At 35.2% G+C, this 25,424-nt stretch overlaps 1 protein-coding gene across 1 annotated transcript in view; it reads right to left on the bottom strand.

Moving 5' to 3' along the window:
* Nucleotides 1-25,424, bottom strand: part of NEK1 (NIMA related kinase 1) — a 143,336-nt gene that overhangs the window by 88,244 nt on the left and 29,668 nt on the right. Inside the window, exons 10-17 of the mRNA XM_019665497.1 lie at nt 23,436-23,636; nt 18,922-18,982; nt 15,716-15,867; nt 7,447-7,506; nt 7,013-7,060; nt 6,771-6,845; nt 1,529-1,689; nt 1,317-1,448 (exon numbers count right to left, since the gene is read on the bottom strand). Of these exons, the coding sequence (XP_019521042.1) occupies nt 1,317-1,448; nt 1,529-1,689; nt 6,771-6,845; nt 7,013-7,060; nt 7,447-7,506; nt 15,716-15,867; nt 18,922-18,982; nt 23,436-23,636 (890 nt within the window). The remainder of the gene's footprint in view (nt 1-1,316; nt 1,449-1,528; nt 1,690-6,770; nt 6,846-7,012; nt 7,061-7,446; nt 7,507-15,715; nt 15,868-18,921; nt 18,983-23,435; nt 23,637-25,424) is intronic.

Here is a 25,424-nt window from a genome sequence, read left to right as displayed (position 1 = left end):
CTGCTAAGCCCGCCAAAATTGATACAAATAAAATGATAAATGATCTCAAGACTACAAATGGTTTAAAGACTGAAAATTAAAATAGCAACACTACATCTGATTTTCAAAGACTGAATGGAAGGTTGGTATAATGGAAAAGGTAACTGAGATACACAGCCATTTAAGACAAATTGAAACTCAAGTTGCATATATGCAAACATTTCAAGGTTATAATTGGAGACTGATGCAAATAGCCCAAAGTAGTCCATTATTTGTCATTCTAACTGTGAAGAACCAAGAAACATTCTGGAAGATGAACAGTGTGAAGAAGCATAGCATAATTTTCCCTATTTTCTTCATACTATACACATTTTAGATTTGATTCAAATAAAACAAAACAAAGCCAAACCAATTATATACTACAAAGATCAATAATGCCAGAGGATAAAAGCCACACATAAAATTTGCTTTGCCATGTCAGAAAAAATATCCATATGTGTGCCTGTATAACCTTCTTTTCTCAAAAATGGAGAGAATCTACAATTAGCTTAACACTTCAGGCTATGGTACATAATTCATAATGCTAATTTATAGTCAAGTCAATTGTTGACCTCTGCTCAAATACCTTTTATAATTGAGGGGGATGGGATCATAAAGATTTTTATTATACTCAAAAACATTCTCCTTAAAATAACAAGTAAAAGGCAATGTAGCTAAATTTTTACAAAATGATATTCTGATAACCAAAATGTTTCAGAGAAATGGGAATGTCTAAGAAAGCACATATATATGCTTAAGAAAAAAGGAACTATGTAAATTAAAACTACTGATGGCTACCATATTAAATTAATTCAATAGAAAAACAGATGAACAACATCAGAGAGAACCATAAATTAGAGAAGAATGTGAAGAGAAAACAAGCCAAAACAACAGAAAAGCAGAGTTCTAAGTGATAAGGAAAATAAAAAAAAAAAGCATGCTTTGTAGTTTTGTATAAAGTATGATTCCATTTAAGTATATTCTGATTTACTTAAAGCAAGTGGATGAAGTTATTATAATCACATGTTAGCTCAAAGTTATCACATGTTCCTTTAAATGGTACATTCAGCCTATAACATATAAATAAGCTATAAAAATTAGACTGAATTAAAGAGCCACATGTTTGCTACATGTAATTAAGAGCCAAATCAGCACCTAAGAAAACTATGTCATCCAGAAGGCAAAAAATGTTCTATGGAATGGAGAAAACATCCACAAAGTATAAACACTACTAAGCTAGACATGACATAAGACAAAATTACACACAACGATGAATTTACTGAACACCACAGTCCAACCTGTGAGCACTGGCTGGTTTAGACACGACCCTCAATCTTTTCAAAGTTTTTCTAGTAAAATCAGCATCCTGGAAATGGTGATGACCTGCAGCCCCCTTAGGAAATCCCAGATGTACTCCAGGTGAAATTCCCCTGTAGATAAATATGCACAACGACTTCTATTACTTTCTCTGAAGCAAAGCATAAGCAGCTACTGCAGAATATAGCCATACCTTTCTGGTAGCCTTTGGCCATGTATTGCTCCTTTCCACTTAGCTTCATTATCTTCTCTTTGTCGTTGCATTTGATCAAAAATAGCATGATAATGTTCATATTGTCCTCGAGAATAATAAGATGATGGAAGCACAGCCCCTCCACTGCCAAAAAAGGTAGCCTAGGAATTAAACAAAGAGCTCTCACATGTTTAATCTCATAATGCCTAAAAGGCTTACGCTAGCCTCAAAAGAAAAAATTTCAACACTTGACTTTTAAATAGCAATTATTTATTATGAACATATTAATAAACATATAGCCTAAAGCAAAATGTCTTCCTACTATATTATACCCATTAACAATCAAAAAGTAGTATACTGTTACAATAAAGCATAATTTTATGTAACAAACAAAAATATAAAATGTCAGTAAATTCATGTAATTATGGAGAAATCTGGTTTTAACAGGTTTTGAAACAAGTTTCTAGTATACATTTTAGGTGATCCCATTCTATTAAGCTTAAATATGTATAGCACAGCTTGCTTTTGTAACACTCAAAATTACATTTAATAAAAACATCTGCATACAGTATTTAATATACCCCAAACCTTTCAATTCAATAAGCAATGAAGATATAAACAAACATCACTGAAACATACTGTAGGTTGTAAATACAAGAAGCAAAACATCATATCCATCCTTAAGCAGTTTACAAACAGGCTGGCAAACACAGCACAAAACTAGAAAAACATTTCATGCCTGTGGCAAATGAAGGGTAATAGGTACACTCTGAAGTAGTGAGTACTGAGTTAATTCACAAAATAGAAAAAAAGTGTCAGAAGTAAAAATTCTTAAAAATTATGTAAATAAATAAATAAATAGATAGATAAATAAATAGCTAGCTAGTACTGGAGAAAAACAGCTCAACCCAGCCTTAAAAGCAATATAAAAAAACAAAGATTAAATGATTAAATATGAGCCAGAGTATTATAGCAAAAATAAGCAACACACGTATATATCTGAGTGTTGCCAGTAGGGGGAAGAAGACAGATATCATGGGAAGGGAGCATTAAGCTTGGTCATAAAAGGTTGGTGTAGATAAATGCTATCAAGCCTGGGTGCTTGAGTTCATATAATAAACAACAAAAGAAAGCATTTATAAACTTTCTAGTAGGAATAACATACCAACATAGTTTTTAAAAAGGTCAGTAAGTCAAATTATGCATGATTAGCAGGAACAAGTGAGAGAATAAGGTAGAAGAACTAATTAGAAGGATCGTTGGTTGCCCTGACACCAAGCCAAGAAGACTAGAAGTAAAAAAAAGCAATGACCGAAAAAGCAAATGCTGAAGGGAGTTGAGGATTCTCTGCGGGAATGACGAAGGATAAGAGCAAAGACATAAGGACTCAAGTGCATAGAAAACTCAGTTAGAAATTAGAGATGTCAGAAAAGGGTAAAAGTTAAAAAGAAGTAAGTGTATAATGTTCCATAAGTCCTGGTGGAAGAATTTCACTGAAATGAGGAAATCAATGATCTCAAATGCAGAGGTCAAGGCAATGAAAATAAGACAAACTGATATAACTAACGTTGAGTGGTAGCATTTAGAAAACTTGTTTTTTTTGTGAAGTGATGACAACAGAAGCAGAATACTGACAGTAAAAAAAAAAAAAAAAGAGCTTCCAAGTGATAACCTCTTAAGGAAGAAGTATGGCTAAGAAAACATACAAAGAAAAATATTATAATCAAATAAAAGAAAGTTCAGTGTACGCAATGAGATTAAATTTTTGCTAACGACTTGACACAGTAAGTTGCATACGATATTATAAGAAAGCATGACTTAAAAAACAATCAGCTCAAGATAAATACAGATAAACTGATTAAAGATGTTTGAAGAGCAAGAAATGGAAGTTGCTAGAAATAGGTAAGATCGTTGAGCAGAAAATTCCATCAAGGCGGTCCTTACATCTTCAAAATGCTCATCTCAAGGCAAGAATCAGAATCAGAACTCTGATAAAAGGTAGTCATGTCTCCTATGAGTCTGTACTCTTTGGGTTTAGTCTGGTGTTAATATCATATTAACTTGAATTTGAGTGTTCTAATGTTTTATCTTTAACAAAAACAAAACTATATAAACATCTCTGAAGATTCCTATATTCAAAATAATGTTAAAAACAGTATACTAGAACACTGAAGCAATATGATCTTTTAAAAATCACCTTATTCACCAATCATAAACATAGTTTGATGAATTTTGACAAATATATACATTCGTGTATCCACTATCACAATCAAAAGCACATCCATCACCCCGGAAAGTTCCCTCGGGCTCCTCTGCAGCTAATGCCCCTTCACTCCAGCAATTACTGATCTGCTCTGTCAAATAGATTAGATTTGTCATTTCTATTTCACATAAATGGAATCATACAATATGTACTCTTGTGTCTGGCTTCTTTCACTCCGTATGTTTTGATTGTTCCAGGTCATTGTATGTATTAACAGCCTATCCCTTTTTATTACTGAAGAGTACCCTGATATATTTTCAAACAACAGATACGCCTCTTACAAATTATGATCACCACAGGATCAAACTACATATGTGGAATATTTCATAGTTTTTAGAAAAACACAATCATAAGAGATACATAAAAAATGGATAAAGCAAAGAGTTCCCAGATTTTGTGGATACTAAATAATCAAAGACAGTTCGTTATTTATACTGTGAATAATGTCTTCTTATTTAGAGGTATAATATAATGGTATTAATTTTGAAATACTTCCCTTAATGTTTAGTAGTCTTTTTTCATCCTTATTTTCAGGATCTCCTTAATTTACATTATACTGAGCCTCCAGGTCCTTCTCAACTGTACGAAAATCAAACAGCCTAACAAGTTAAATATTTCAAACCCCATAGGAAGTAAGTACAGAAACTAGCACAGAACTACATTTAAGTCATGGAAAATAAATTGTTTTATTAATGCTCAATGAAAGCATTATAGAATTTATAAAGTGAAGCAGAAATCTGTTAAGTACATATTATCTAACACTGTTGAAAAACTGTTATCAAACAAGATTGATAAAACTGGACTTGATTAAAACAGCTTTCAAAATCATAGGAAAAAAAGATTTTATTGCACAGAAGAGGATACATGCAAAGGGAGAATAAAAATAATCAAATTCTCAACACTAATCATGGACTTGATATAAAACGCATGACAAGATCTGAGGGCCTACACTTTGATTGGTAAGCTTTTACTTTCAATCAGGTAAGATATGAGGTTAGTTATTTTAGAATGGGCCAAATTCTGTCTCAGTCATTTTTTATTATTCAAGAGGTAACAAGTTCTACTTCACAGTAAAGCAGGCAGTACTGTACAAAAATAAGAAAGCACAATTACTAAAAACTGTACAAGTCTATATTAGTACAGAATTAGAAAAAGTGATTCTTACTGAATTACTGATATGTGATACAAAAAAACTTGTGCATCTCAAGAGACTGATAAAACAAATCAAGAGAGCCAGGAGAACATATATGCCTAAATAAAGCAGGTGAAGCAAACTTTTATTCAAATCATACTATTTGGAGAGAAGAAACAAGTAAGACTGGCAATCAATTCAACTTGACAAATATCCAGCGGGCACCTAAAAACCAGGTTTAATGAGCATGGGTCAGGGGAATTCACAGTATTAAGACATGTTGACTAGCAGTTGATTCGATGATACAAATTAAAATTATAATAGCAAAATAATAGTGTGTTCATTTTTATTGCTGTGTAACAACCACAAACTTTGCTTAAGACACTACCCATTTATTATAATGCTCACAGTTTCCCTGGCTGAGGAGTCTGGGAACGATTAGGTGGGTACCCTGCTCAGGATCTCACCAGGCAGAAATCAAGGTGTCAGCCAGGGCTGCAATTCTCCTTGGAAGCACACATCCTCTTTCAAGTTCCTGGTTTTTGGCGGAATTCATTTCTTTGTGGCTGTAATGGCTAAGGTCACCATTTTCTTGCTAGTTGTTGGCCAGGGACCACTATCAACTCCTAAAGGCCATGTGTACTTCCTCACCATGGGAAAGTTTGCTTTTTCCAGGCCAGCAGAAGCGTATCTCTGACTTTCTTTCCCCCTTTCAGTCTGCCATGAGGGAGTCTTATAAAATGTTAACATAATCAAAGGAGTAACTACCTAGCACCATTTGCAACATAACATAATCTAATCAAGGAGCTGCTATACTGCCATACTCACAGGTTCTACCAACACTCAACGGGAGGGGATAATACAATGTGCGCACACCAGGGATCAGGAATTTGGGGGATCACCTTAGAATTCAGCCTACCACAGGTATGTAAAGGATGCTACAATAGCAAAAGAGGAAATGCATGATAAAGACTGACAGAACAAAGAAAGGAACTGGAAGTTAACATATGAGACCTTGCTAACCAAGCTCCAGGCACTGTTTTTGAACTCTGTCTTTCTTCTTCCCTTCCTTCCCTCCATCCTTGTTTCTTTCCTTCCTTCCTATTTTTAATGAAGAAGTTAAGGCTCAGAAAAGTTAAGTAATTTGCCTAAGGTTATATAGTCTGGATCCAAACTAATGTTTGCATTACCATATCTAGGTAAATGGATAGCTAGATAATTGGTTAACCAATTAATGGTTGGTTAGGTGTTTGGTTATTTAAGGCTGGAGACGGAAGTGAGAGTGAGGAGGGAGGGAAGGGTACTATGAAATAAAGAGAAACACAAGTGTAAATAATACACACAGTAAGGAAACTACAAGTATGGTCTTTAGTTCAGCATGACTAGAGCACACAGTGGGTGGGAGGGAATGGAGGGAGATGAGCTTGGAGAGATTGGTAGGGGCCAGGTTAATACGAGTCTCCTGAAAACTTCATCTTTTAAGGCTACATGAAACTACAGAAGGATTTAAGGCAGAGGAGTGACAAACTGTATTTGATTTTAAATAGATTCCTCCGGCGGGAATGGTGTGTCACGGCATTCACATCAAACGTTTAAAGTATTTTTAACAGCGTCACATATTAGTTATCTATTCAAGCTATGTATCAAATACATACAGGAAAACTAAGAATTCATAATAAATCCTGGAGAACTCTAGGTAAAAAGTAAATGTACACATATATACACACACACACACACACACACAAACACAGACACACACAAAAGCCAACTGTATAGATTTTAAAGAGCAAGGTGAAAATAGAGAAAAAATGGCAGCAGTGTTAACTATATTGGTATCAAATGCCTACCTTTACTTCACCACTTCCACCAGCACTTAGCACGTTCCTCCATCCTTGCTCCCTGGCCCTATTTATTCTCTCCAACTTTTGGGGAAAAGACACAAACAAACAAAACACTGTTTCAAGTATTTAATTTAAATACATGACATACATTTAGTAATGAAATAGAAATCAGTGTCTTCCTTTAAAAAAAAAGTATGTGTGCAGGGAGAGCGTGGAATGTGCCATGGAAAAATGGATTATCCTCTTACCCTTTCTTTTTCTTGCCTTTTCATCTGTTCAGCCTTCATTAAGCTAATCTGTAACAATTTTAAAGACAAACTTCTTAGAACTCTTGAAACTATTCCTCTACAGCTTGGCAAATGAAGAAAAAACAAAAGCAAAAACTACATAATCTTTTTGTTTCTTTTCTTTTTCAAAATACTCCGACCATCTCTTTCCTGCTGCTTCCTTAAATAAAAAAAGAACATTTTTATCAATAAAAATTTCTATTTTTTCGAGTTTCATTAGGAAAGTTAGTACACCAATGGTAGAGGTATGCCCAGGAAGGTTAAAAAAAAAAAAAAGTTAAAGTATTTGTTTGAAAGAAATAAGGAGGAAAGGTTTGAAGGTTTTGTAGATTTTGATTCTTTTCTTATAATTATTTTTGCAAAGCTTTAAAATAAGCAGACAGATGTCTTTATACCTCAAACATTTTCCTCCTTTCTTCTCCAGGATTCACTTTCTTCAATGGAGTATGATGGGCCTGGTCAAAAAGTAAAACTACAAATTAGATAAGGATTTGTAATCTACATTGGTATCTACATTTGTTTTCTACATTCATAACATTGATATACTTCAAGAACAGCTTTCAAGCTTTTCCTAAATGTAACCCACAGTAAGGAATGTATTATATTTCACATCCAGTCCCAGTAAAGATACACACATATCACATGTTCCCTAAGTTTAATTAAATACCTTTACTATGTGTAGTAGATTCTGTCACTTTTCATTCAATTACTTTTAAAAAAGTCCCTGCTCTTCACCCACTAAAATAATTTTGCCGCCACTAATAGATAGAAACCCCCAGTTTTAAATAGTTAAAAGAGAGCTCTGGGGGCACTATTACTTAAATACAACAACAAAAAAATACAATTGTTGATAATGCTTTTCATAGTGTCACACACACACAGTTAACATTTCAAAGTATGTTCCATGTATATAGAATGGAAACTAGTGGGGAATGTTACCCAGGGGCTTTGTAAAAATATATATTCCTTCCATAAAAAGTATTATTATTTTGCGAAAAAATGGAATGAAATACTGATACATGCTACAACCTTGTAAACATTATGCTAAGTAAAAGAGGCCAGTCACAAAAGACCACATATTGTATCATTCCAATCATATAAAATGTCCAGAAAAAGCAAATCTATCTAGAGACAGAAGTTGATTCGTGGTTCCCTAGGAGTGTGGGGGTGAGGGAAGAATGGGGAGCGAATACTAAAGGGAAAAGGATGGGGGGTGGGGGGTGATGAAATGTTCTAAAACTGATTGTGGTAATGGTTACATAACTCTGTGAAAACACTAGAAACCATTTAACTCCAAACTTTAAATGGATGGATTGTATTGTATGTGAATTATATCTCAATAAAGCTGTTTTTAAAAAATACATATCCCCAAGAGTGGCTGACTCATAATTTCTGGATCTGGAGCCCTGCATTCTTCATTTTGACAAGTTCCACAGGTTAACTCTTATGTAGCAGGTCAGGCACCAGTCTCAAAATTTGTGAAGCACTACACCAAACAATTTAAAAATATTAATGCTAGTAATACAGCATCTTATTATAAATGACCAGCTTTTAAACAGATTACACAATAACATGGACCAAGAAGAGGCTGTTTAAATAAAACACCTACATACTCTTAGGTAAGTTACATGAAGGCATAAGTCATATTTATCTTTTTATGTTCCATATCACCTTACATATGAGATACTCAAATATTTGTAAAATAAAAATACTAAACTGTTCCTCTGAGCTCACACAGGTATTTTCAGAACACTATTTCTACATGGAAGAGAAAAACATGGTAACATAAAACATCCATACTAAAAGAAATGACTGTGTTTTTTAAAAGCAGAGCCAAAATATTGAAACATATTCATGGAGTGCCCTCTGGTGGCTTAATAACCGCTCCTTTGTTTTAACAGAGAAGCCTTTAAAAAATAACTTGATTATTATAGGAATTGGAGCAAAGAAAGTTTTTATGATATGCATGTATTTTATGGAGTAATAATAACAATACATATTAGCTTAAATTTTAGCATTTAAAAAATGAAAAATAATATCATTAAGCAGTATGGTTTTCCTTATTAAGTTCTCATTTTTAAGCTTGACAGGAAGTTAAGTAAAAAATTCCAAAAAGGGGCCGGCCGAGTGGCACGCTGGTTAAGAGCTGGCTTGGGACGCCAGAGGGCCCCGGTTCGGATCCCACATATGAGGACCAGTGACACTGCCCTCCACAGCTAAGATGCTGAACAACAGCTCAACCTGGAGCTGGGCTGCCATGAGTCGCCGGCAACAGCACAGGCTGCAGCCCCTGTGGCAGTGGGTTGCCATGGGCTACTGTGTGTAGCCAGCAGCCAGCGTGAGCGGCCGTCCAGAAGCCGGCGACTGATCTGCCTCGCCCGGGAAGAGCGCAATGATGGTACCAACTTGAGCCAGTGAAGCAATGTCCTCCACAACTAGACTGAAGAACAAAACGACAGCAACTTGTCTGTTCCCCTTCCCCCAATTCCTGAGCGCTGTTCCCATCCCCTAAATCCCCAATAAAAATCTTTAAAAAAAAAAAAAAAACAAATTCCAAAAAGCCATTATGAATTTGCATCTAAAAGATGCTTTAGATTTTCTTGGAAAAGTTAAGTCCTTTCCAAAAAAACAGTCTCATATAGAAACCAAAGGAAAAAAAAACCTGATTTTACAAATCTTATTTAAAACAGTTTAAATTTTTCACTTATTTCCTTTAATTCCATTAATTGTTAGATTTGAAAAACTTCAGACATTTGACTGACACTTCTTTTTTCTATTTATTTTCCTCTTAATTTTTTTCACTTTTTTCATTCAATTTACCATTTTAACCATGTTTAAGTGTACAGTTGTGTGATGTTAAGTACATCCACACTGTGCATACAAATGCAGTTTTAAGAGAAATATTTTTTAAAGAAGCTATATGATATTTCAAGTGCTAATTATTATTGAGTTCTCATTTTCTGATTTATAAAATCACATTTATTTGCCTAAAAAGTGTTAGGCAACAACCTTGTCTCAAATCCAGAACACATAACTATTATCTGAATCATTTATGTCATTCAGAATACTGGATAGAATATCTATTATTCAGAATATTATTAATTAGAATCTTAATTCCACAACATGCTGCTCTTGCATACTGAATAGTATTTAATTGAAAATACGAGAAACAGTAAGAAAACCAACATATTATTTAATTATATCAGCCATATGAATGAATAGATTATACACTTGGCTACAATCCTGCCCAAAAGTGAAGGGCCTTCTGTTACATCATTATCCAGTCTCGCCCAGAGTTCCAATCTGTCCATTTAGTCAGGCTAAAACTTGGTCAAGAGATAAGACAACTGCATTTCTGTATGTCCACCCACGTGTGTACTCCTTAGTGAGCGAGTGACATAAAGATACCTACTCCCCAAATAATAGTTTCATTTCCTGGTAGGGTAGAGATTCTGCATGTGTATAGCCAAATATTAAAATGTATTGTAGTTGTAATATAACTACCATTTTGGAATAAACATCTCAAAAACTACCTATGAAATATCTTTACTTTGAATCTGTCTTTCACTTAACTCCATTAAAAGAAATAAAACATTTCCTAAACAATTTTGATCCAAGGCATGATTTTTTAAAAAGTCATTTATAAGAATGCAGTCACTCTATTATAACTGATTTCATATCAATGAAATATAATACAACCACTGATGATAATAAAAATTTACAAAAAGCATATATAACATTAAATAAAAACATCAGAATACAAAATCATCCATAAACTGGCAGAGCTTCATTAGAAATACAGGCAATACATATCTGAATAAAAACTGGAAGGGCCCAAAACAAAGTTCAGTTAAATTAAATGCAATATTTGAATACTGGGAATATGTATTTCATTATATAAAATTGTCAACCCTGTATTAAAAACCTACAGTAAATTTATTAAAATACATATTTTTATAGAAAAAATTCCAAATCAAAGTCATAATACTTAAATTATGACAAAGAATCAATAACTTTAATAGAAATCAGGTTTCCACTTCAAAAATTACACATGTATGTAAAGGATCAATTTCAAATGCTGTTAACGCTCCCTCTTCATTACCTCAAGCTGAACTAGTAGTTGCCTTTAAGTATCAGGGATAAAAGCTCAAAAACACTGGCCTTCTGAGTGTGCCTAAAAGCAGGGGTTTTATATGGCCTTTCACCCTATCAACCAGTTAAAATATTAAAGGATACTGCTTTATTGATTTGGAATTCACTCTATTCAATCATTTATTCACTTATGTTTTTTAAAAAAATAAACTTACTAGACACTTGCTTTGTACAAAATGTGTAAAATATGGTTCCTAACTTCAGAGAACTGACAGTCTAATAAAAATAACATTAAGAAGATACATATTAGGTGCTAAAGCAATAAAGATAAGGAAGAAACTATTTTCTTGCTTTTTTGGGAGGAAGAGGTACAATTAAGGTAGAAACAAGAAAAGACTGGTAGGAAAAAAGAAAAAGATATTTGAGGTGTTTCCTACCTCCCTTAGGTCCGTGGAGAACTCTGACCATCAAAGCCCCACCACCAATGTGGCAGTCCCCACGGAATAATGACAGCATTACATTATTTAATCTAGAGCTAACAATGTGAGCAGTCATCACAAAACTTAGTCCTTTTGCCTGTTTTCCAGGCCCGTCTCTTTATTTGCACTATAAGATTTGAGGTCAGAAGAAACGTTCTAAAATTGATTGCAGTGACGGCTGTACAACTCTGTGAACACACTAAAAACCTGTCCTCTGTACTCTCTAAGGACTTACAGAATAATCCAGTATGAATGTGATATGTACCTACACATAAGAGTAGGCAAAAAAAGAATATTTAAAAAGAAGGAGGGGGTACATAATGGGCAAAGACAAGGAAGAAAAAGTACATACAAGGTGTAATCAGTAACTAGTGCTAAGTCCAATTTAGCTAAGGCTCAGAATTTAGGAGCAGTATGGGAGAAAGGTGTATCAAATGCAGGTTTGAATCTTGGAAAGTCTTCAATAGACAAGCATAACTTATTTGGTAGGGTACTTCTGTGCCATTAAATGTTTTCTGTGTGACCACACCTTCTGTTTTTTGTTTTTATGCCACTAAGCCTGGCTCTAAGGATCCTTAAATTTGAAATTTTGGGTTACAACAGGAAGTTAAAGGAATAATATTAATGTTTAGCATCATTAGTACTACCATCGATGATAATCTTAGCAGACACTTGTCTTTCTAACTTAACAAAATAGTTGCTAAAACTATTTTTTCCGACTTGTCCTTACGAAATAAACACACATTCCAGTGTTGTTAAGAGACTTGTCCATTATCATTTTTTCTCTCCAGTATTTTGTTTTTTAATAGTTACCCATTTGCTAAAAAGAATAACAAAAAGGCTTTTGTAGAGAGTTTTACTAAAATTTTTGGGCATTACTCATTCTTTTAAAGAATCAACATTTGAGTGACCTGACAAAGCCTAAGTTACTAGTCACTAATCTACTTATTAATTCATTTATTCAGTAAATGTTTACTGAATACCTACTACTTTCTATGAACGGTTTGCCAGAAACCAGTAAACAACAACAAAAGTCCCTCCTCTCATGGAGCTTTTACACTGTCAGAGCGGAGACTGGCAGTAGGCAAACAAATGAAAAATACACACTACATTAGATAGCAACAATGTGGAGAAACACAAAGCAGGATAAAGCAGACAGAAATGCAAGGGTGGGTAGAAGGATGATCACTGGTTATTTGATATGCCGGTGATAAGGATGAAGGCTCTATTCCTAAACTAGGTTTTGAGCACAGACCTGAAGGAAGTAAGGGAGGAAACCACAGTTTTTTCAAGGGCAAGTCTTCCAGGAAAAGAATACCAAGTACAAATGCATTTTTGCAGATGAATGCTTGGTATGTTTGAGGACAACAAGGTTCGGGGTTCAGTTAGCATGGCTGGACTGGGATTCGCTAAGGGGGAGCAGGCTTAGAGAGCAGTAGGGCATCAGAGGACTTTGTGGGCCATTGTAAGGACCTTGGCTTTTACTATGAGATAAAAAGCCACTGGAACATTTCCTGCAGGAAACTGCAATGACCTGACCTTCATTGTAAAAGAAATTTAGGCTGCTCAAGTGAAAACAGACTGCAAAAAGTTTGAAAACAGTGAAATCAGTCAGGCAATTCCTAGTATAACCCAGGTGAAAGACGAGGGTGGACAGGACTAACGTGATGATAAAAATAATGAGAAAAGGTCAGACCCGTGAATATATTTTGAAGGCAGAATTGTTAGTACGTGATGTTGAAAGGGTAGTCAGTGATGACTCCGCAAGGTTTTGATGAGAACAAATGAAAGGAGGAAGGTGCCATTTACTGAAATAAGGGATATCAGTGGGGAGGATGTGGAATCAGGAGCTCAGTCCTACACATGTTAATTCTGAGATGCCCATTAGAAACCTAATTAGAGATGCTGAGACAGGTTTGAATCTGGAGTTCAGGAAAGAAGCCCAGGCTAGAGATGTCAATTTGAATGTCAGTTTACAGATGCTGTCAATTAGCGAGGGAGTCTGGTACAAGAAGGAAGATATCCAAGGACTGAGACCTTAAGCACTTCAGTATTTAGAGGTCAGGGACATGAGGAGGAACTTGCAAAGGAGGCTGAGAAAAGCAATCAGGTAGGAGGAGAAATCAGAAGAATGTAATACTTTGGACTCAAGTCAATAAAATGTTTAAAGGAGGAGGGGGTAACCAGGTGAGTCAAAAATTGAGGTAAAGGAAAAAGACAACCTACCCCTGCACTTAACAATATGGAGGTCACTGATGTCCTTGCCAACAGCTGTTTTCTAACAGCTGTACAAAGGAAGCCCTAAAGGGAATGGGTCCAGGAGAAAATGAGAAGAGAGGAGCTGGAGGGAGCAGAGACAATGTGTGGGGAAAGTTTTGCTGTTACAGGAAGCAAAGATGTAAAGAAGTAGCTGGAAGGAGACACGGGAGACAAGGTTTCTTTCTTTCTTTTTTAAAGATTAAAGATACAACATATTTCTTTGCTAACAGGGATGACTCAGGAGACAGAAGAAATGATGCAGATGAGAGCACAAAGCCCTTTAGGAAGCAATAATAATAATAATAATAAATGGCAGGGTTGACTCTAGATGAAAACAGATCATCCAAAGTATTAACAAGAAAGGCAGAATATTTACAAACAGATATGACTGACTGGCAGAAATGGTGTTGAGAGTATGGGAAAATCTTCTTCCAATTGTTTCTACTTTCTCAGTAAAATAGGAAGCAAGGTGATTAGCCTGAAGTGAAAAACAAGGAAAAGGTAAAAAATAATCATCTCGGAATTGGAGAGTGAATGGACTGAGAAATATAACAGGGTGGCCAGAGGTTGTTGGTTATAAGTTTAAAGTGAGAACAGTTAGAATAGTTGTATGTTTTTTCAACCACAGTCCATGTCCAGGTTCAGGGCACAAAAGAGGTAGAGTTGGATTTCACCAAATTAAGTTTTTGCCAGGTGATTTGTAATAGCGGAAGACCAGGGGAAGAGAGTTGAGGTTTTGAAAAGTATTATAATGTGAGGAGGACATGGAATTTAAAGCTGAAAAAGGAAAACGAAAACTAGGTGGAGACAAACAATGAAAAACTAGTAAGCTCCATGGATCCAAATAAGACAAAGAAGTTTTGGAGGCAGAGCCTTTGCGGGATGAGCAGGAAACATAGGAAGTACTGGTCAGGGAGTGGGATGTTTATAACTGAGACTATGGAATAGTTGCCATTATTGAAAATACCAAATTTGATGGCATGACTACTGGTGACAGTTTTAAGATATGGTGGCAGACAAGGCCACTGAAAGAGGACGATCAAAACAATAAGATGCCATGTACTACAGGAAGGGTCATTGTTTTGAATACTAAAATCACCAAAAATTATGACAGCGTTGAGAAAAGAGACAGTGAGTCATTCAAGTATTAAACTCTTCAAGAAATGAAGGTCTGCAGATGATCCTAACATGGAGGGGTAGCAGTTGGCCAAAGTGTCAAAGCTTGGGGAGTGGGTTAGGGAGCCGGAAAGAGTCTGGCAATAAGAAGTAAGGAAAACACTTCCTTCATCCTACCTGAGGCTCAGGGGTACTAAGGTATTAGAAAGAAATAGTCACCAAGTAAGAGAGCTGTACGAGTGTGTTCAAGGACAAGTCGGGTTTTAGAACAAAAAAGGTGAGAACAATCTTTAGAATTTAGAATACAGGGGATTTTGTTGGTGATATACTATAAGATGGTTCTGTGTATATATTTATCTGACTGTGAATCTTCAATTATAAAAATTTCCTATATTTTTTATCAAGTGTATCAGATATTTACTTGTTTTATGCACAAAAACAAATGGCTCTGCTTAGGTTTTTAAAAAAAGATTTCATTTATAACATCACTTTCTTTTTATTGCACCAACTACTATACCTAATATATCTATTTAATGTTTCTTTTTTACTTCTGTTAAGGCTTCTTAGTTTGGAAAGACTGATGAAGCAGAGAACAGCAATGTTCTTTAGTAACTAAATAAAAACAATCCCATGAATATCCAAAGAACTGAGCTGAGTTGCAAAAAAATGAGGTCAAACTGAATTTGTTACTGATAACACAGTTGTAACATGATCATACCTGTTTATGTTTCTGGAGTGGTTTCTTTTCATGTAATTTTTTATCTCCATGTTTCTTATATGTTAAAGGCATCCCATATTTAGCAGCAGGCTTTGTAATTTTCTGAGCAGGCACAACAGAAGCCAAGCTTTGTCCTGAGGCTGGTCTTTTAGCTACATGAAAAGATAAAAAAGATTTTTTTCTAGAGTTCTTTATGGTAATGCTTTAATTTCCAAATTCTTCAAGATAGCACTATTTCATTTTCACAATCGTTGACAGCATTTATTTTGAAACTTTTCATTAAACATATTATTTACTCCTAAGCCCATGTCAATGCCTTCATTATAACTATTTTACACTAAAGCCACGTCTTGAAAGAAGCAAAAGCCATACTCCTGTAATATGTTGAAATTTCTCATAATAAAAAAGCACATCTCTAAAACTGACTGTGTGTGATGTTTGCACATATCTGTGACTACTAAAAAGCATGGAATTGTAGACTTTAAATGGGTGAATTTAATGGTATGTGAATAACATCGCAATAAAGCTATTAAAAATAAATTTTAAAAAAATTCACTGTTTTAGAAATTACTTGCAAAATCAGAACATAAACTTCAAGAACTGTTAAACATTAAATCCATCACTGAGGAACTTAATATTTTCTTCATATGTAGTTTGAATGTCTATACCTACAGACCTATTGAAGAACACACACTTGCAAACAATCTTTATAGCAAAGGGTCCCATGAAATGGGTACGCTTATACACTCCTGGTGGGAATATAAATTGGTCAAACTTTCTGGAGGGCAATCTATATCAAGAACAATGTTTATGAATTGATTTTAAAGAAATAATCAGGGAAACAAAAATTGTTAACAACGATAAACCCTGCAGCATTATGTATTAAACTCTTACTGAAGCCTAGACAAGGTTCAGTCTTAGAACAATGGTAAATTCAAGAAAAACAGTTAAACTGAAGCAGTTAAAAGGAAAGTCTGCTATTTACATCTCTCAAAGATAAAAAAGGAGGTCAAAGAGTATAGTTTACACCAACCTTTCCCAAAACCTTCTTTCCTCTATTTTTCACACCTGCTAAGATATTATGCCTCCCTGCTCAAACCATCTAAGTAGCAGCTTTCTTTCTGCCTCTTCTAGCCTGATTTCTTGGGATTTTATCATGTGTTAAATCAATTTAAATCAATCTATTCCAACAAGTATTCTTCCTTTTTAGGACGGGAAAGGAGAAAAAAATTAACTGGTAGTTCACAATGAAATACTACCATTTAACTCAGTTCTTCAAAGAATATTTAGTTATATAGAAAACAATCAACATATAATACTGTGAATTAAAAGAAACAAGCCTTTGTTTATAGCACAACCCCAATTTTCAATCATTATCCATGTGTTATCACAGGAAAAAAATACCAAACATAACAGTATGTATTAAGATTAGAGGTAATTTTTATTTTCTTTTTAAAAAACTTTTAAGGCCTTTGAGCCTTTGAGCCGCAGCCTTTTTGAGCCATGCTTTTGCTCAGCCCGCTCCTAACTCTTTGGAGTACACTTTCTCTTCTAATAATGGCCCTTGAGCCACTGCCTTCTGCTCGGGCCCACTTCTACCTCTTTGGAGTATACTGTTTCTTCTAATAAACTGCTGTTTCCCCACTTCAAAAAAAAAATTATGATGAACACATATTATAAACATAATTTAGTAAACTCATAATAATAAAAAATATATCCATTTGATTGGCAGTTTAGAGATTCATATGTAATTTGGGTTGAAGATATGAGATACAGTATGGTAGGGTAAGGTTTTCCAAGCACATACTCCAGCTGTATCCTGGCAGAAACTGGGAAATGTAAAAAAATAAATTTCTCTTTGAGAGTTCAACTGTAAGATCAATCCAAAATGTGGATATACAAAGTCACAACATTAGAACCTGGCTGCATGTATTAACATAACCAAAGAAAAGCTCTGTATGCCAGAAAACGGGCAAGAGGCTCAAAAGCATAAAAATGAATAGTCCCAAGCGACAGATAAGACTAGTTCCCATTCACTTTCCAGAGAAGAGGGAGACTTCGTTACCTGATTTTGAGCATTTCTCATGCTCAGAGACAAGGCTACCACCATATCAGTAGGATGAAGCTCAATACAGAGAGTTGGAGCCCACAAAATAGTTATAGGCCCATCAGCAATACAACTCCTAGTTTAGCTACATGCTATTAAACATGTCATCCGTCCAACTCCTCTTACAACAAAAGAACTTTCTAATTCCTACGCAGGCTTACCCATATAGAAAGAACGTGCTGACATGGGGTATTTCTGGCCTTTGTGACAATGAGGCTTTCAATTCCTATTTGACTTCTCATGGGGCTTGACTTGGACTGCCAAGAGAGACATGCTGATTCTAGCCTGTTTCTATCTCTTGTGAATTCGGTTTCGAGTGAACTGCTTTCCCAGGGCCTGGCAGCCTATGCACACTAAGAGAGTGAGTCTAGGCGTCTTTACCAACAGCTGAGTATAGCTAGCCCTCCGGAGAATGTGCTGCCACACTACTTCCAGCTTATATGGACTCAGTTTAATGATATGCATTTATTTTTATTAATGTACTCTCACTCAAAATAGAACGTGCAAAACACTATGTTTGAAAAGCAATATACTCTTCAAACCTTAAATAACTCCCACTGATTTTAGAAATTCATTCTGAAATCATTCTATGTAGAATATAATTTTCCTCTCACACAAATATATGTATATACACACAACCCTATAAATATTCTACTGCTGATGACCACAATTAAAGTTATCCTTGACAAGGTACTTAACTTCACATTAATTTAGTTTTTTAATTACAGAATATGATGTATTTCTCAAAGAAAAATATTTTGCATAAAGATGTACAATTAACTGAGACATTTCATAACATTGTATGACAATGCTCTCAGAGTATCACCTAAGCGTCTGATAAAGATAGAAGATTTCAAGACAGATTTCATTTAAATAAGTCAGACAAGAAACAGACATTTTGCAATTAATTTATCAGACCGTAATGTATATTGTCATATATCAAAGATAATTTAAATATGCATTTCCTCTGAGTTAAATTTATCTACAAGTATCCCAATCTATTATATACTACATAACTCTCTAGTATAATCAGTAGATGTTACTAATTAATTAGTATATTAATTATTACAGATAAAATGACTCATTAAATTTCACTTACCTGGTATAGGCTGTGCTCCAAACTTGAAAAATGTTTTTAGACAAAATTCTTCTGCAATAAGCTTAGATTTAAATGGGGGAAAAAGTTAGAAATCATATTAAATTCCCAAAATGAAACACTTATCCATTAATCAGAATACATTTTTTTCCTTTTCCAGTCACAATTATGCTGTTAAATAAACTATACTAATTAAACCCAAATAATCCATTCATCAAATTCTTCTCATGCTAACTCCCTCCCAATCTTACCAATTTACTTTATTACTTCTCCAAACAGGCTTTCTTCTCAAATTAACCTAATGCACCAAAAGGTGTGCCTATTCTATCTCTGGGATTTTACACAACTACCTCCTATATGGAATAACCTCTATATTCTAAGAGTATACATAGCCCTCATTTACATCAATACTGATAAAAACCACTTCATTTATCCCTTTCTCAGATGAACCTCTCGATTATTTCAACTTTACTCTGAATCTTCTAAGCATTTCCAATGAGTTTTCCCTCACATCAATATGTAACTGTAAACATATTATTGGAAAAATATTTGCCTATTCTCACATAATTTGGCAGGTGTCTCTTTTTATTTTACTAAAACACTCCATTACTGATTCCCTAGCATTTATGAACATATTTTGAGAAGTCAAAAACATTAGTATTTCCTGCAAGTAATTTTCTCTCCCTACTCACATTATTTTCCTTCTTTAAAAGTAAAAAACTATGATACCAACAAAGATTTAACTCAATTTAAGCCTACTTTTTTTCCTACTGGGTGGGGAAGGCAAGTGAATTTTCTCTTTTTCAACAGAAATGACGCCTGGTGGAGAGAACATCCCCACAGTGGTAGTGGACTAGATGTTCCTCCAACAGGGAAAAACCATGACTTAGATGGTCCGCTTTCCCATCAAGGATTCCCCCGGAGCAGGTCTCAAAGTCTCAGACCAGCAGAATCAGCATCACCAGGAGCGCATTAAATATGCAAATTCTCAGGCTCCACCTCAGAATCACTAAAAGACAAATTATAGTGGTGGGAACCAGTAATATCCTCCAAGTGAGCTTCACGTATGCTGAAATTTTAGAAGCACTGCACCAGAAGATAGATGTAAGTGAAAGTCAGGTTCACAGGCAATTCAGAGCAACTGTGTGAACGTGTTTTCTCTCCTGGACATTTGTATTTTTTCCCTTTCTTTTTCATAGGAGAAAATGGGTACTTTATGATCTCCAGTTTGCTCCACATTGGGTAATTTCTTCCATTGTTTGAATGTGAGTCTTTCTTTTTCCCCTTTGTGAAGGCAAATATGAATTCAAAGGTGAGGTGTATAGAATCCAAGAAGATTCTGGAATCCCTATGCTGTGCTGTCCAGTATAGTTGCCACCCATGTGTAGCTATTAGGATTAAAATTTTAAATAAATATAATTTAAAATTTAGATCCTTGGTCACACCAGTCACATTTTAAGTAGTAAATAACCACATGCGGCCAGTGGCTACAATGCTGGACAATGCAGATATAAAACGCTTCACCATCACAGAAGCTACTACTGGACAGCACCTACATTCCTAATGAATCAGAGCTTATTCAGGATTTGTCAAGCCACATCCAGAAAGTTTCAGAGTGTGAAAGATTGAGAACTAGGCCTTATTAATGTTGGCTGACAGCACTGCATTGAGAATTAAGGAAATAAAAAAAAAATCAACTGTACAGATTATAGTGATACTGAAAATAATAATCCATATGTTGCAGTAAAGCTCATAAATTGTTTCAAAGTTAAAGCCTTAAAAAATGTATCACAAACTTTCTTACCAGTATACTGAACAAGTGATACAGTCATGTGTCACATTATGTTTCTGTTTCAATCAATGGCAGACCGCATAAATGACAGTGATCCACCATATAGCCTAGGTGTGTAGTAAGTGATACCATCTAGGTTTGTGTAAGCACACTCTATGATGTTCTCACAATGACAAAATCGCCTAACAATGAATTTCTCAGAACATACTCCCATTGTTAAGGGGGGCATGGCTATATAGCAGAAAATAAATCTTAAGAACAAAAGATGAAGGTTTTCTTGGAGAATGAAATCTAAGTGATGCCTAAATACCAACGAGGAGCTATGTATGTACTCAACACATAATGTCAAATACTTCATTTGTTAATAATCAGAGTCTGCCCTTTTTTTTTTCCATATTATAAGTTCTGCATATATCAGGCTTGACTACTTTCTTTCATTGCTAGCTAGTCGAATTCCAGTGCTTCAGTGTTGAGACTGTATGTCCTAACTGCTGGTATGGTGGGAAAGAAACCTCAGCAAGATTAAATGAAGTCATTCTTTCTTCCTTAGTAGTTGCCCAAAACCAACAGTACATTGCATCATAAAACTGTCCTTAAAAATGTTATTTATAACAAAGGAGTCTTATAAGATACCCACGTTTCAGAGATTGTTGCTATGTCCTATAAAAGTAAGTTTTAATCTCCAAATTTTAATTGGCTTTCTTCCTTACTAATGTGTTCTCGTGGTAGTAATAGTTAAATGCACATCTGTTTTTTTAGAGTATTTGTTCACACAGATGTTCTGTTAAGCCAGAAGATATATGACACTTTCCTCTCCTCTCATAAGCATATAAAAGTAATAACACTATGATTTTTCTGGATATCTGATTATAAAAGAATTTAATAGTGATCAGTTAAATTAACAGAGACCATACAAAACATGTAATGCACATAATGTAAACTAATTCCAGTTTCAGATGATCATATTTAATCAATAACTTATGCTAATTGATTTGATATGGATTTTTTTATAAGTCCTGTCAAATTAAAATTCAATTCAACTTTAAATTTATTATGCACCTACATGCAAGTACTACAGGAAAAACAATGAGTCAACAATTTATTATACATACTTATAAATCAATGCCCATAGAATGGTTTCCAATCATTTTCTATCAAATAGAATATAATTTAAATATAAACTATAATATATTACAATAATAAAGTAACACTGATAATGTTTAATATATATTGAATATACTGAACACTTAATATGTGCTAGATATTATGCACTTTACATCCTTTATCACTTTTAATTCTCCTAACAACCTCATGATGGAGATATATTTATAATCCCATTGTTCACAGGTGAGGAAATGGAGGCACAGAAAGGTTTAATAATTTTACAGTTAGAAACCTGAGAAGACAGAAAGGAGAAGGTGGTTTCCAGGGACTGGGAGTGTGCGGGGTGGATGGGTAGTTATTTGTTAATGGGTATAGAGTTTGCTCTACAAGATGAAAAGAGTTATCAAGCTGGATGGTAATGATGGTTGCACAGCATTATGAACCTACTTAATACCACTGAACTCTCCACTTAAAAATAGTTCAGATAATAAATTTTGTTATATATATTTTACCACAATAAAAAATTACAAAAGAAATCCAAGACAAAGAGGAATGATTCTGTGCTATTGTGATTTATAATAAGAAATATATCTTTGATCACCAAATTCCTGACATATAGTTCTCAAAGCCTTGGGATTTCCTAACAGTTAAGAGCATGAAGGTGTCTTTTGTTATTATAGTTATAACAAGTTCCTTTCAACCAAACCTGAGTTTATGTCAGTGAAGTGACTTTTGGAATGCCCCTAAGAATGGGGGCTGGCTGCCAGAGAAACCAACCAAATGATCAGCGGGTTGGAACTTTTAGTCCCACTTGCCTCCCCTTCAGGGAGGCAAGAGGCTGCAGGTTCAATCAATCACTAAGGGCCAATGATTTACTCAATTGTGCCCCCATAATGAAACCTCCATGAAAACCCCAAAAGGCTGGGTTTGGAGACCTACCGGGTAGGTAAGCATGCCAGGAGGGTGGTGCACCCTAGTTCCACAGGACAGAAGCTCCTACGCTCAGGACCCTTCTGAACCTTGCCCTGTGTACCTCTTCATCTGGCTGTTCATCATCTGTATCCCTTATAATAAATTGGTAAATGTAAGTAAACGTTTCTCTGTGTTCTGTGAGCTGCTCTAGCAAATTAGTTGAACACAGGGAGGGGGTTGTGGGAACCTCTGATTTACAGCTGGTTGGTCAGAAGCACAAGTGACAACCTGGACTTGCAATGGCTCCTGAAGTGGGGGCAGTCTTGTGAGACTGAGGATCTGATGCTACCTCCAGGTATAGAGTCAGAATTGGACTGAATTGTAGCAAACCCGGCTGGTGTCACAGAACTGCCTGGTGTGGAGAAAAACTACCATACCTTTGGTGATCAGAATGTCAGAAGTAAAGGATTGTGTGTTAAGAGGAGACATGAAAGGAATGTGTTCCCTCCTCCAGATTCACAACTGGAAAGCAAATAGGAAGGGGAAGAGTTATAAAAAAATGGAAGGAAGGTGACTCCAGGATAGTTTGAAAACACTTCATTCCCCTCAAGTTCCAAGGCACTCTCCTCACAACAGACAAGGACATGTCCTACTTTAGTACCGTAACTGTTCAATTCTAATTCTAAAGTAAAAAAAAAAAAAACCATACCTGAGGTGAGAGAAACTTTTCAATGCGTTTGGCTATAAAACCTTTCTCCAATATGGAGTTGACTGATGGTCTATCCATAGGATTTCTTTTAAATAACTGAGAGAGCAAATTGCGGAGATCGTAAGAATAATGCAAAGACACGGGTGGACAAGATCCCGATATTATCTTTAGTACCAGATTTTTCATATTGCCAGCTTCAAACTGAAACCCAGAAAATAAATTAACATATATAAAACATACATTAACTGAAAATGGGAATGTCAACAATGAGAAACAGTTCTTTACCTAGCCATACAGAACAGAAATATAATCCTCTTCCAGATATTTTAATCAGCATATGTTCTCTAGAGCAACATTTACTTGGTTCTTTATAAACATATTTAAAAGAGAATATCAAGGGCCGCCTGAGTGGCTCAGTTGGTTAAGAGTTAGCGTACGAGCGCGAGCTCTAAGCAATAGGGCCACCGGTTCGATTCCCACATAGGCTAGTGACGCTGCACTGGAACTGAGCTGCTGTTGAGCTGACGACAAGTGGCAGGATGGCTCAGCTGGTGAGAGCATGTGCTCCTAACTACAAGACTGCCTGTTCGATGGTGGGCTATGCCCACCCGCAACTAAGACTAAAGTTGGCACCTTGAGCTGAGCTGCCACCCATATGACTCAGTGGATAGAGCGTGCTCTTAACAACAAGGCTGCTGGTTCGACTCCCACATGGGATGGTGGCTACACCCACCTGCAACGAAGATTGTAACACAGCACCTTGAGCTTAGAGGCCACGAGCTGCTGAAAGGGAAGCCAGATGGCAACTGGCACCCTCCACAACAAAGATTGAAGAACAACAACTTGTCTGTTCCCCTTGCCCAATTCCCCAACACTGTTCCCCTGCCCTATTTCCCCATTTAAAAAAATAAATAAATAAAATAAAAATAAAAATAAAAGAGATTATCAGTTCTCATAATACATTATAACTTGCTATAAGACTTTTACTTATTTAAAATGCTAAAAGATGGAATATACATATTAAAGATTTTATAAAACCATAACAATACTCAAGATGGTAAAACAAACAAAACTGATGATCTTCATTTAAGACCTGCCTTCCTGTGGCCCTGTTGTTGGAGTAACTAGAACAGGAAACTACAGAACTAAAAGTACTGGGGTGAAAGATAATAAATAAATGTACTAATTAGTTTCCTTTCAACACTGCTCAAAAAGCCATGAAATCAACAATGTAGTGACCATTCCAAACGGGAATATAAATCGTACCAATGGGAATATTATATATTTTAGGATTAAATATAAACTCTTAACTGAAATAAAAACAACAACAAAAACTAGACATGGGGCATCTTAAAACCTAAAGATTTCATTTTGAAAGTAAGTACAATTAAGCATTGACACCTCAGCTAAAATAGTATAGAACAGTTGTACACTATCAATATGTTCTTAATATCTACATTAAGTTTTGGTATACATTAGGTATTGGTGATTGTACCAATTATAAAAGAGTTCTGTTAAATGTTGAATTCTCCTAGCACATTTAAAATATGTCATTCAGTTTATTAAAACTTGAATACAATTCAATTGTCTAGAAATATCTATGTACCTAAGATGGAATCCTAAATGCAGAAAAATATGTTACTCTATTCCTTATTATAAAGAATTTTCATTTCTCTCTCAACTGACAAACTTCATAAATAAAGGTTAAGTGAATTACTTAATTTCATATTCCAATTAAAAGTAAACACTTCCAAAATGCAGAATGTTGACAGTTAAGGTAGATGAAAAGATTTTTTTTAAAATACACTGATTTAGGGGCCAGCTGAGTGGCGCAATGGTTAAGAACTGGCTTGGGACGCCAGAGGGCCCTGGTTTGGATCCCACATATGAGGGCCAGTGACACTGCCCTCCATAGCTAAGATGCTGAACAACAGTTCAACCTGGAGCTGGGCTGCCATGAGTCGCCTGCGACAGCGTAGGCGGCAGCCC

Source organism: Hipposideros armiger, unplaced genomic scaffold (assembly GCF_001890085.2).
Source record: "Hipposideros armiger isolate ML-2016 unplaced genomic scaffold, ASM189008v1 scaffold_444, whole genome shotgun sequence".
Taxonomy (NCBI): Eukaryota; Metazoa; Chordata; class Mammalia; order Chiroptera; family Hipposideridae; genus Hipposideros; species Hipposideros armiger.
Note: the sequence above shows the minus strand (reverse complement) of the source record. Positions and strands in the feature narration are given on the sequence as shown.